The 12,523-nt window shown below is 59.9% G+C and overlaps 2 protein-coding genes across 6 annotated transcripts in view; one reads left to right on the top strand and one right to left on the bottom strand.

The window, feature by feature from the left end:
• The window catches only part of CACFD1 (calcium channel flower domain containing 1), a 9,809-nt gene extending 421 nt beyond the window's left edge, over positions 1-9,388 (top strand). Inside the window, exons 2-6 of one of the 2 annotated variants that reach the window (XM_006164278.3) lie at positions 2,506-2,578; positions 3,881-4,006; positions 7,210-7,317; positions 7,749-7,840; positions 8,198-9,388. In XM_006164278.3, coding sequence (XP_006164340.1) covers positions 2,506-2,578; positions 3,881-4,006; positions 7,210-7,317; positions 7,749-7,839 — 398 coding nt within the window. In that variant the 3' untranslated portion in view covers position 7,840; positions 8,198-9,388. Of the gene's footprint in view, positions 1-2,505; positions 2,579-3,880; positions 4,007-7,209; positions 7,318-7,748; positions 7,864-8,197 lie in introns of both variants that reach the window. The other variant, XM_006164277.3, reaches the window with a different exon arrangement.
• SLC2A6 (solute carrier family 2 member 6) overlaps positions 6,279-12,523 on the bottom strand; it is a 10,870-nt gene continuing 4,625 nt past the window's right edge. For 2 of the 4 annotated variants that reach the window (XM_014582458.2, XM_027766607.1), the window contains 4 exons: positions 12,142-12,250; positions 11,601-11,786; positions 11,280-11,425; positions 9,223-10,489 (listed from right to left, as the gene is read on the bottom strand). In XM_014582458.2, the coding sequence (XP_014437944.1) occupies positions 10,334-10,489; positions 11,280-11,425; positions 11,601-11,786; positions 12,142-12,250 (597 nt within the window). In that variant the 3' untranslated portion in view covers positions 9,223-10,333. Of the gene's footprint in view, positions 7,087-9,222; positions 10,490-11,279; positions 11,426-11,600; positions 11,787-12,141; positions 12,251-12,523 lie in introns of those variants that run through there. The other 2 variants (XM_027766606.1, XM_014582457.2) reach the window with 2 other exon arrangements.

Here is a 12,523-nt window from a genome sequence, read left to right as displayed (position 1 = left end):
CGGCCGCCGGCGGGAGGTGTCCCGGGGGGGGGCGGGGTGTGTGTGTCAGGGACAGGTGGCCCGAGGGCGCCGGCGCACCGGCTCCGCTCTCTCTGCCTCGGCCCCCCTGCCCCCCAGGGTCCCCGACCTCCAGTTCCCGGGGAAAAGGGAGGCAGGTCTGCAGGGGGCAGTGGAGGGCTCGGCGGCGTGCGTACGGCCGGGCAGTGTGACGCCCGACCTGTGCCCGCTGCCCCTGCCCAGCCTCCCCTGGCTGGGTGGGAGGGCGCCAGGTGGTAGAAAGGGACCGTCTGTGGGAGGTCCACAGTACCTGCCTGCTGGCGCAGAGGGCTGGGGCGCGGGCAGGGCTCCCGGTGGGCTCTCCCGCAGGAGCAGCGCCTTCTCAGGTCGCCTCGGAGCCCTCCGTCTTCCCAGGGTGGGGTGGGAGGAGCAGATGGTGCAGGGTTAGGAGCTAGCCCCCTGTGAGGGAGCAGGCAACACTGGGACAGGCCCTACCCACAATCACAGAAGGCCCAAGGTCCCCGTCGCCACTGCTCAGAGCAAGCACATTTTCTGACTCTGGGAAAGACCATGGGCTGGAGGTCAGGCCTTCGATGGGGTCCTCTGGCGTCGGATTAGCTGTTTCTCCGCAGGTGAGGGTGGCTGGTGCCAAGGGGGTGACAGTGGTCAGGGTAGAGAAAGGAAAGGCCTCCTGCAGCCCCCCTCCACCTTGGTCGGTGTCCTGGTGGCACTGCCAATTTCCACGTTCACCCTAGAACCCCATCCAGTCTGCTTCTCAAAGTAGGGCCCCGAGGAGCTCACAGTGTTGTACTGGGGTACGGGGAAGCTGCAGGTGGGACGCATGGCCTTGCCCTTAGTGGCCAGTTTCACCTGCAGATTTGGGTGGGCGGGACCCTTGTCATAGGGTACCGAGAAGTGACGGGGTAGAGTGCCAAAGTGTAGGCTCCTGGCACAGTGGAGGTTGGGGAGATGCAGCAGGAGCTCAGACAGGGCTGTGCGTGGCTGGTCACTTTGAGGCTGAGGGTCTCAGAGAGGGGCCGGGGAGGCATTTCCTGGGCCCCGAGAGCATCAGGATATCTGGAGGCTTGGGAGGAGATGATGGCAGGGTGACACCCCACTCCCAGCGCTGGAGCCCCGCCAGTGGACATCCTCCAGTGTGTGGAGTCTGGGCTTTGCCTGGCTTGAGCCCTGGTCCTCCCCCAAGGCTGGCGGTGGTGAGGACAGTGGGGGAGGGTTGGTGCTGGAGGCAAAATGCTGACAGCAAAGTGCAGGTGGCTGTCAGTGGGACCAGTCGCAGCTGACTGCAGGCAGGAGCCAGGTGGCCCTCTGAGTGCTCCGGACCCCGTGCATCCCTGGCCCCGGATATGAGCCTTGCTGCCTAAGGGTGTATGTTTCAGAGGGTGGCAAGGACAAGTGCCCCCGCTTTGGAAGACACCTAAGAGGCACACGAGGGAGGCCCGCTGCAGCATGGGTTGCTTTGGTCTGGCTTCCTGCTCATTGCTGTCTGCACAAGGTTCCATGGGAAAACGGCAGAATTCCAGAGGGATCAGGTGTGCAGGAGCTGCTGCATGTTTAATGAGGTGGCTGCTGATGGCTGCCTTAGAGAGCCCAGCTCCTGACCCTGGGCAGTGGCCTAGGCTTGCCTTTTATGCAGCAGCTGACTCCCTGGAACTGCCCGGCAGGGTCTTGGTGCAGCTGGACTGCAGGCTGAGGGTACAGGAGGGAGCCCTTGTCCATGAGCTGCAGTGGGAGAGGAGAGGGGCCAAGACTGTACATTGGGGGCGCTGGAAAAGTCACATTCTGGGGTAGAGAGGCCAAACTGGCCTCTCGTGGCCTTGGGTATTTCAGTGGTGGGTGGGTGGCTGGGCCATGGGCCTTGCCCGTTCGCAGGAGAAAGATGGGCCTAGCAAGACAAGGGGAGGGGCTGGGGCTTGTAGGCTGCTGAGTGAGCCAGAGTTCCAGAGTTGGAACTGTCACTCGATCTTCCTGGCCCTGATCTCCGTTCAAGAGAGGCACCGCGTGTCCCAACAAAATCCAAGCCAGGTTTTCTGAGTTAGAGACCTGCTTGTGTGGCCCATCTGCACATGGTGACAGGTGGCCCCTACAGAGGCTCAGTGTAGATGGAGCACTGGCCTAAGCCCTTGCGATACATTATCTCTTTAGTGCCTGCCACCTGCCACGGGGCAGAGCGCTAGGTGGTAGAAAGGGAATGTCTGTAGGAGGTCCCCAGGTGTTAAACAGTGCCTGCCTGGCACAGAGGGCTGGGGCTTGCACAGGGCTGACCGATGAGCTCTGCTGGGTATTGGCACAGCTCTGAGGTCCAGCTGCCACCTTGCCACTGCCTCACTGTGAGACCCGGGCAGGGTAGCTCACCTGGCTGGGTCTCACCTGACTTAGCTGGTAGAGGGGATGCTTCCATGTTCCGGGAGGTGCAGGCGGCATCCTTGGGCATCCTCTCCGCAGGCCGACTCTCCCTGCTGATTCCTTCCCATGTCTCTTGCTTTTAAGCTTGCGCGATCTCTGGCCTCTTCAACTGCATCACCATCCACCCTCTGAACATCGCAGCCGGCGTGTGGATGATGTGAGTAGTGCGTGGCTGGCCTGCCCTGGCAGGCTCAGGGCGTGTGATTTCTGCCATGGTGTGGGTCTTATCCTCCCTCGCATTCCTACACTGCTCACGTTTCCTAGTGGGGGGTCAGAACCCATCCGGGCATTTACTGGGTGCAGGGTCGAGGCCTTTGTGAATGTCTGCTGAGTGACACTGCAGACACCAGGCTCACCATGATGGGGCCCTGGCCCTGTGCTGGGAGAGGGTGACCCAGCTTGGAGACAGGGATCAAGGGCTGGGAGGCAGAGCAGGGTCAGTTCAGGGACCAGTGCTTATCCTCAGACGAGGTCTTTGCCATCTCCTGCCAGGGTAGCTCGATCCCACTGGAGGCTAAAGGCAGGGGTGAGGACTGGCCAAGTGCAGTCCCAGCCGTGAGAAGGGCACCTGGGAAGTGGCTGTGTGTGTCGTGCTCTGTGGGGCTTGGTGCCGTGAGGGGCATGGCACGCAGGTCCTGCCTTCAGAGGCCTCGGGCCAGACGTGTGGCGGGGTGCAGAGGCCTGTGCCAGCCAGGGGGTTGATGGTGGTGGTGGACACTGGGCCCGGCCATCGGGGAGGTGGGCAGGTTGGCTGAGCTCAGGGTGAGGGTCAGATGTGGCAGACAGGCACAGCAGAGGCTTAGGTCGGTGTCGCTGTTGAGAATTGCAAAGGGCAGCTCTGGGGCTCAGAGTGGTCCCTTGGGCGTCTCGAGCCTGTGTTTCTATTAAAGGGTTGGCTTGGGGCAGATGGAAGGGCCTGGTAACTGTGGCCAATACCTACCCATGGCACACACCAGACTAGAGCAAATACCCCAGTACCAGGGTCTCAGCGCTGCCCATGCAAACACAAGGGCTGGACGGGAGCCCTCATCAAGTTCCTTCCTTCTAACATGGCCTTCCTGGGGCCGCTCTGTGTCCCTTTTGCCTGCGTGTCCCCAGGCCTTGGGCCCAACAGCATGGGTGCACAGTCTGCCTCAATGCCTGGATTTCTGGTGCCACCCCCTGCTCTTCCAGTGCTGAAGGTGGTGGTGTTGGTGCAGGTGGGGTGGTACTGACAGTGGTTGGTGTTGCTGCAGGCTTCTAGCTGTGCCAGGCCGGGAGCCATGGGGTGGGGACGGGGGTGGGGGGAGAATGAGCAGGATGAAAGGATGTCAGGTGGTCAGGGCAGTGGGGTGAATGGAGGAGCACTCAGCAGGGGCCCTACCGAAGGGGGAGGGTGGCATTCCTCCCCGGGCACTGGTGCTGGGGGCCGCCCCTGCCTCCAGGCTGCCAGCTGGCTGCCCCCTCGCCTTCCCTCCAGCATGAACGCCTTCGTCCTGTTGCTGTGTGAAGTGCCCTTCTGCTGCCAGTTCGTCGAGTTCGCAAACACGGTGGCCGAGAAGGTGGAGCAACTGCGTGCCTGGCAGAAGGCTGTCTTCTACTGCGGGTGAGGGGCCCTGGTAGGGCCCGACACCAGTCCCCAGAGTCTGCTGACAGTGGCCCTGATGGCAGGTGGCGGTGCTGGTGAGGGTGGGCAGGGACAGGTTTTCCTCACCGTGAGCTTTCGCCCGAGGTTGCTCCTGCAAGTAACTCGAAGATAGCCGCTGCGTGTGACTGATTCTGTGCCTTGGAGTCGAACCTCCACTACGCGTGTGAGCTCACAGATACCTGCAGGTCTCCAGAAAGTTCACGAGGGTGTGCTGTGGAAACACCGTGCGTGGTTTCCAAAGAGTTTTTGTACCAAAATAAATACTTAAATCTCACTTTCCCATGAACTTTTTGAAGCCCTCACAGGTATGTGCTGGCCGCGGCATGTGCAGTAGGGTTAGGGCCCTTCTGGGGTTCCCCTCGGGAATGATAACCAGACTGCAGGAGCGGGGAGGGTGTTTCGTGCAGACTTTCAGAAGTGCAGGCTCTGGGGGCCTGACGTGAAGGGCAGAGCAGGTTGCAGAACAGAATGGACTGTTGTCATTCTTTTTTTTTTTTTTTTTAATACCAGACAGAGACAGAGAGAAAGGGAAAGTGAGAGAGCAAGCCATCAGTTCCAGGACTCGAACTGTGGTCGGCCGTGTGGGAATCCAGCACCTTTATCTACCACACTGCCTGCCGGCCCCAGAATGTACAGTTGTCTTCTAAACAGGCGCTTTCAAATTTTCCTGTGTCTAACAACAAATTAAGCATGGAGAATTTCACACCTGAGTCTTAAGACTGAACTAATTTCAGGATAAGTACAGTACGTGGAATCTTCTAGAACAATACACAGGAGGCTGGCAGCAGCAGAAATATTCATTAGCATCATCTAGATTAGAAGTAAATTTGAGTTAATACTTTTTCCCCCCTTGCTGTGAGGTCCAGGAGTTGTTTTGTCCGTTTTATTCACAATAATGTGTGTGTGAATTCAGGCTGGAGGGGAGAGCACCCCCCGGCTCATGCCACAGTCCTCTATACTCTCTAACCCTCCATCTCAGGGTCCTGGGCATGCAAGCCACCACGGCAGGGACTTGAGATCTGGCCAGCCATGTGGGTTGTGGGTTCCAGCTTTCTCCACACAGCGTTTAGCCACTGTGTATTTTCTGTATTAAATATTTCATAATCTTTTATGTCCTGCAAATGTTTTCTTAGCTTGTTGTTAGCTTTTATTTATTTTTTTAAAGAATTATTTTATTTATGGGACCAGCAGATAGCATAAAGGTTACATCACTGGACTCCCACGTAGTTGACCATGGTTTGAATCCTGGACCTGGTGACTTAAAACTCACACCAGGCACATGTGCATGCGTGCCTCAAATCCTGAGAGGAGAATGGAGAAGGGATTGCGGTGTGGCCATCCCCCCTGAGGGGTGATTTCTTGCTTTCTGTCTCTCCAGCAAGCACGTGCGCCTTATAGCAAAAATCTCTCTCTGGAAAAAAAAAAAAGAATTATTTATTACTATTATTTAAAATTGGTTATAGGGCACATACGCTTACCAGAGAGAGACAAAGAGAGAGAGAGAAAGCAAGCTGCCAGGTCCAGGGCTACAACCACGGTGGGCCATGTGGGAGCCTTATGCCCAAACCACCACACCACCTGCCGGCCCCTGTCTTTTATAAGTTTAAGGTTATTTTATTTAGAGAGTGAGGATGCAAGAGAGAAAGAGAGACAGAGAAACACGAAATGACAGGTACCCTTGACCTTGTCTTGCCACACCGTGATCCTTCCCCAGGCACTGGTCGCGGCCGGGATCTGAACCCTTCCCAGGGACTGCAGTATCGCGGAGTGCCTCACTGCCTACGTAACCATGCTGGGCCTCATTTTGTTTGGACAGATTTCTCTCTTGTGTTTTTTTCCTTTGGATTTTTTTTTTAAAGTACTGCAGCATTTAAAAAAAAAAAACTCACTACAGGATTTGTACATGCATCAGAGAGAGTCAGAGACAGAAAGAGAGAGAGTGAGAAAGCGTCCCCCACCCCACCCTGGGGACAATGATCACAGCGTAATCCCATCTCTGTCCCGTCTTCATCCTCCTTGTAGGATTTTGGACACATACATATAAGTGCCCAGTGTGTTTTTCTTTCTTTCTTTCTTTGTCTATAGGGTGTGCGTGCTTGCCAGAGAAAGAGAAAGTGAGAATCACTCCCGGGAGGATGACCATGCTGCAGTCCCTTCCCCATTCTCAGGATTTTGGGCACATGCACACACATGCCTTAGCATGATTTTCTAGCCACTGGGTATGGGACTTGGACTGTGGTTGGCCACGTGGGAATCCAGCGCCTTAAACTACCATGCCACCTACTGCCCCTCCCCGCCAGCGTGATTTTGAAGCCTCCAGATCCAGGATGGAACTGAGCAGTGGACCATGTGGTGCACAGGCTTGACCACCATGCCACGGGCTGGCCCCTACTTTTAAACTGTAATAAGATCTCATGATCACACATCCCAAACAGTGGCAGTTCGGTAGAATGCAGTTGGCTGTGAAGACCATCCTGCACTGGCAGCCTCCTTTAGGGAAGGGACAGGACAGAGGGTGGGTTTTCAGGTTGCTGGTATTTTCCTGGCCCATTTAGCCCAGGAATTGCCTGGAAATTCCAGCCTGGGTCTTGAATCAGTCCAGTGAAAATTTAAGCCAGATGGGTCCCGCCACTAGGTGGTGCCCAAATGCAGCTAGGGTGAGAGACTGCCCTGCACCTTCCCAGCCCCTGTGCTCACTTCAGACCCTGAGCCCTCGAGAGCCTGAGTCCCTGTCGTAAATTGGGGCCTCGCTTGTGGAGATGTGGCCCCCCTTACTGAACCAGGAGCATTTACCCAGTGCCCGTGATGGCCCAGGTGTGTTGAGCAGTTAACTTGCCTTCCTCCCAGGAGCAGAGAAAACAGGGAGGCTGAGTAACTTGCCTGCAGTCACGGAGCTGTTTAGTGCTCCAACGGCTGCTCTTTGAGCCTCCGCCTTCTGTGCTCGTGAGCGTTGAGGGCACTGGGCCAGCCTGCCGCTGCTGGACACTCCGTGGGCCACAGGCTCTTTTGGAGGTCTGGCGAGACCTGTGGACCTCTCCCTGGGAAGTGCACAGTGGTTTGCAGGCAAGGTCAGGAGTCTGGGACTTGGAAGCCTGGCCAGGCACCTCACCCCGTGTCTGTGGTGGCCTTGGGGGCATGCTCCTGATCTGTCTCTCCCCCAGGATGGCCGTTGTCCCCATCGTCATCAGCCTGACCCTGACCACACTGCTGGGCAACGCCATCGCCTTTGCCACGGGGGTGCTGTATGGACTCTCCGCTCTAGGCAAAAAGTACGTCTGCTAGTCTCACTCCCCATGACCCTCGCTGGCCTCTCAGTAGGGAGGCCCCCTCTGGTCCAGTTGTGGGGGAGACCGAGGTGCTCCATCAGTGTCTGCAGAGGGTTGTGCTCCAGGGAATGCCAGCGAGAGGACCTCAGTGGTTTCCTGGTGGCCCATCTTGCTCGGTCAGGGCCTGTGAGACCCGCTCCATCTGAGGCCCACACCAGACATCACACCCTGCTGCAGCAGAGCCGAGGTGGCACCAGGCCTTCTCAGCCTCCCTGGCTGCCAGGCCACTCAGAGGCGCCAGGTGGACCTTTGTTGCCCCAGAGGTGGTCCTAGTAGGCTCTGCCTACAGACATACCAGGGTCATGGGCCAGGACAAGGAGGGTGGGACGGCCGTGTGCCGAGGCAGCCCGTGTGACAACGTGCACTGTCCCCAGGGGCGATGCCATCTCCTATGCCAGGATCCAGCAGCAGAAGCAGCAGGCGGATGAGGAGAAGCTCGCGGAGACCCTGGAGGGGGAGCTGTGAGGTCAGGTGACCTTTGCTCCTCTGGTGAGCACATCTGAGGCTAAAGCCTGGAGGTCTGCAGCCAGACCCTGAGTGACCTCTCTGCAGCTTCCACCACTTCCAGATGGGTTTTAGGTGGGCCCTGACTGCTGGTGCTGACAGCCGGGCCGTGCAGCTCTGGGTGGACTGCCGCATGCCTGCTCCTGCCAGCTCACCACAAGAGGTGCTGGGTGGGCTGCAGACATTCCCTGGCTGGCAGAGCTGGTTGTAGCTTGGGGAGGCACATCCCTTTGAGGACCTACCCCCGGCCCTTTGGGCCTAGGCATTAAGGTGAGGGCAGCTAGAGCTGCTGGGATTAGCTCTGTCTGCCTATCCTTAGGCTGAGGACTGCCAGATCTGCGTCCTAAGGCTGGCGGCAGCTGCTGTGCGCGCCTCTCACTGCTGCAAGGACTGGGCCCCTGCTGCCACCTTTTCCTCTGGAGGAGCCCGGGTGTGCATCCTGCACCCTCAGCAGCAGCCTGGGTAGTGACTGGACCCCCCCCACTGGTTTGGACAAGCCACCCCAGGACCCCAATTTCTTGTGCCCCTGCCCCAACCATCTCTGGCCTTGGTGCTAAGGGAGAGGGGAGAGCCGGCTCTCCCAGTGCTCCTGGGCGCCCCTACCTCCCAGGTGTGGGAGGAGCAGCAGCCCACACTCTGCTAGTGGGGGCTGAGCTTGACCCACCTCAGGTATCCCTGCCTGTCGGCCCCAGGCTCTGCTCAGGAGCTGCCTGCTTTTTGATGCTGGGTGGAGGCCAGTGCCACCCGAGAGCTGGCCCCTGCCCTGTGTCCATTCTGGCTGCCAGGAGCAGCTGGTGCTGGGGTTTGGGGTGAGGGCTCATCAGCACTTTGGTGGGTACTGCCCTAAGGGACACATCAGTGTGCTCCTGGTCAGCAACAGCCCCCGGGAGCATGAGCAGGAGGTGCCTCTGGGCACCACCTGGCCTGGCTGGACACTTGCTTCGGGGTCCCTCTGGGGCCACCTTCCTCAGGCCAGTGCTGGGTTCAAAGGGCTCTGTGTGTGTGTGTGTGTCTGTGTCCTCCCATGTGTGCAGTGAAGACCTACCTGTCTACCTCCCAGGAGGAGCATGGGCCCTGCCTGCCCTTCTGCTTATTCTTACCCAGGCAGAGGGACCCTGGGCTCACTTCTGCCAGCCCTCCTGTCCCGCCCGAGGCGCCTCAGAGGCTGCAGAAAAGATCGCCTGTATGCACTTGGGAAGGAACAGCATGCCCTGTGGGCAGGCTGGGGACCCAGACGTGGAGCAGTGGGTCCTCTGGGCACCCAGGCCAGAGTGGGCAGCTCACCACCTTCGTTTCCAGCGAGTCTGGCTGAGCCGTCTTGGGGCCCATGACCCTGTCCTCCAGCGGGGGGCCCTGCCTTGCACGGAACAGCTCCAAGCTGCTGAGGAGTCTGGGCCGGCTGGCCGCCAGTCTCTCTCCTGCCTGTGCTTTCCGACTCGGGCTGCCTTCGTCCTGTGGCCCGTCATGTTTAGTTTGCCTTCTGAGCAATAAAGTAAGGCTGTAGTTTGTACACTGGCTCGTTTGCTGGCTCTGCTTTCACCTCTGGCGCCTGTAAGTGTGAGCAGAGGTGCCCCCAACCTGTGCCGGCTGAGCAGGTGCTGCCGGCCTGCACCTGCTCCCAGCACCCACTCGAGGGGAGTGCTCTGTCCCAGGTCCCACAGCCAGGGCATTGGCGCCCAGCAGGGCCTGACCACTCCCTCATGCCCACCTGCCTGCCTCTCCTTTCCCATCTTCTTGGTTTCATGGCAGCTGGGCGGGTGTGCCACAGGAGGGCCCTGGTGCCCTAGCCTGGCTGCTGGGAGGGAGCTCCCCTTCCTGGGGCAGACCCTGCTCCATCTCAGGGCTGTAGGCCCAATTTCTTTATTTTAATAAATAGGGTAAACACAGTTTGCAGATGGGAGCCCCCTGTTCCCAGAGGTCTGGCTGGGGCAAGAAGTGGCTGCCCTGGGTCCTGCGCCCTGGCCTTTGGAAGTCCAGAATGTTCCCTTGGTGTCCACGAGACCCCTGTGACCAAAGACCTGTGTCTTCCTCCCTGTAACCAAGATGCTTGGTGGTGGCCAAGTAGTTGGGGCAGGATCTGTGGTGAGGTGCCTGTGTAGAGCCCCGTTCTCTGTCCTCGTCCTGGCTTCTGTGGAGTGCCCTTCAAGCCTAAGTAAGGAGCTAGGCCTGAGCCTGCCCAGCAGGGCCTTGCGCTGAGCAGCAGACGGCACGCTCTCCTCCCCAGCCAGCTCTGGGCAATGGGTAATGCTGCGGACCTGAGCTGGGGGCCCTGGCTGGAGCTGCCACTCGGCTAGAGCCAGGAAGCATGCTCTAAGGGCCTGCTGTGCTCCGGCCAGTCCTGTGCTCTGGCCGATTCCAGGGACTACCGCTGCCTCCTGGTCCCCGGGTGAGGTTTGTGGCCAATACAGAGGCTGGGCAACTCCGTGGTTTGCCCTTCCCAGGCAGGGACCCTGACCTAGCGCATAAAGGACCTCCTCCTGGTGCGAAAGAAGGCCTCGATCTGTTCCAGTGACCGGCCCCTGGTCTCAGGCACACAGCAGCTGGTGAAGAGTAGGCTCGCCAGGCAGACGGCCGCGAAGAAGAAGAAAGGCACCTGGAGGCCGAAGGCATTCTGGGTGGAGAGCAGGGTGTCGGGTCACATGGGAGCACTTGGTCCTTCCACCCTGGGACGTGCCCTGCAGGCCCGCCTGTATTGGCCAGCATCAGCTGTGGCCCTGCTCTGAGACCTCCCAGGGCTCCCCACTGCCTCTAGGACAAGACCCAAAGGTTTCAGGGTGCTTTTGAGGCTGCCCTCTCTCCCACTGCCCTCTAGGATTTCCTTCCTGTTGGGAGGGCCTGTTCTGCCAGTCTGCCCTGGCCTGGCCTCTCCGGCCCCCTCAGGCACCCCTGAGCCTCGCCCAGTGCCACCTGAGTCAGCTCTGCCACACTCCGGCCCACATGAGGCCGTGGTGTGGCTGGAGTGTGTAGGTTCTGCCCCGCCTGCACTCTGACTTTCCCACTCGGGTCGCTCTTCCCCACCTCCAGCCAGCCCTGGCCCGAGTTACCCAACCAGATCTCCACCATGGGAATTGGAACTGGGGATCGGGGGTTCCCATGGCTTTAATGGCCCTTGGTTTTGACCCAGAGGGGAGTATGTGTGGCAGGGCACCCTACTGGTAGGGCAGGGGGTGAGCACGCTAGGCATGTGGCTCTCTGGGTCCCTCTGAGTCCTGGGCCATGTCGGACCCTGGCCTGGGAGGTGACCCTGGTTTCTCAGGCCCCTGAGCCCTCTCCTTATATGTGTTGTCATTGGCTTCTCGTGGCCTCGGGGTACAGGGACTGTGGCTAACCTGGGGCCACTGGGAAGGTGGGATAAGCGGCAGGAGGGCCCCAGGGTGCCCAGGTCCCTGGCCAACACTCACCACCACCAGCAGGAAGGACTTGGTGAGCGCAAAGGCAGTGAGCCAGCTGACCAGCACGCACAGCCCCGAAGCCACACCACGGGCACGCAGCGGCAAGATCTCAGACATGAGGAGCCAGGTGATGGGGCCCCAGCCCATGGCGTAGCCTGCCCGAAGGGGAGCAGTGGGCTCAGGCCTCGTGGGTGGCTGGGAGGTCTTGGCTGTCTCCCCAGAGCTGCTGTGAGACCCCTCCAACCATCCCAGACAACCCAGGACAGTAATACTGCCCCACTGGGACATGGAGGTCACCTGCAGGTCAGCCCAAGGCACGGCCACACCTACCCATGATGAAAAACATGGTGGCCAGGAGGGGCACCAAGGTGAGGTAGCTGGCAGGTGAGGCTGGGGGCTGCTCAGTGCCCCCCAGGGCTGGACTCTCAAGGCCCACAGTGCTGTTGGGGGTCAGAGGCCTCGGACCGAAGTGGATGTACAGCCCCAGTGTCAGGTTGGCAGCACACATGATGGTTGCTGTGGATGACAGGTGGCCCTCGTGGGGCCAGGGCCATCTGAGCCACTCGCTCCCCCAGAAGCTCCCTCTGCAGAGCCCCGCCGCCCCCTGCACTGAGTGGCCAGCCTCGTCCTGCACGCTGCTGTGATGGGGACTCCCTGCAGGCTGCGAGCGCGGTGTCCAGCTGTGCTCCGGGCTCCTGCCGCTCCGCCCTGGCGTGTCCTGTTGGCTAGTGCCTCGGCACCATTTCTGGGTGTTGACCTAGCCAGCCACACACCACGAGGGTGGCCTGGGTGGCCAGGGCTGGGGTGGCTGCTGGGCACGTGGCCAGGCAGGCGAGGCGGGCACGAGCGAGTACGGGCAAGTGATGCTTACCTGAGACAAAGAGGAGCACCTTGCGGCCAGCGAGGTCCATGGTGAGGGCAGCGATCAGCACAGACAAGAGCCTCACGGCCCCCACAATGGCCGCGTCATCCTCGGGGGGCTGCGGGGAGGGGGCCACAGCGGCTGAGACCCGGGCCTGCTGCTCTGTCCCCTTCCACCCTTCCCCTGGGTGCTGCAGGGCACTCGGGCCCAGTCCTGACCCCTTTGGTGCCTGGAGCTGCTGGCACCGATGATGTGCCAGTTACTCCCTGCATTCCCACCCTTGCTGGGGGCCTTGCGGGCAGGGGCACAGGGGGTTCTGCCGACAGCTGGGCTCAGCTGGCACAGCACCGGGCAGGACAGTGACACGTGGGGCAGTGCTGTTACTAATCTT

The sequence above is a fragment of the Tupaia chinensis genome, unplaced genomic scaffold, assembly GCF_000334495.1.
Source record: "Tupaia chinensis unplaced genomic scaffold, TupChi_1.0 Scaffold143602_1, whole genome shotgun sequence".
Lineage (NCBI taxonomy): Eukaryota > Metazoa > Chordata > Mammalia > Scandentia > Tupaiidae > Tupaia > Tupaia belangeri.
The sequence above is the reverse complement of the archived record's forward strand: the minus strand, read 5'-3'. Positions and strand labels throughout refer to the sequence as shown.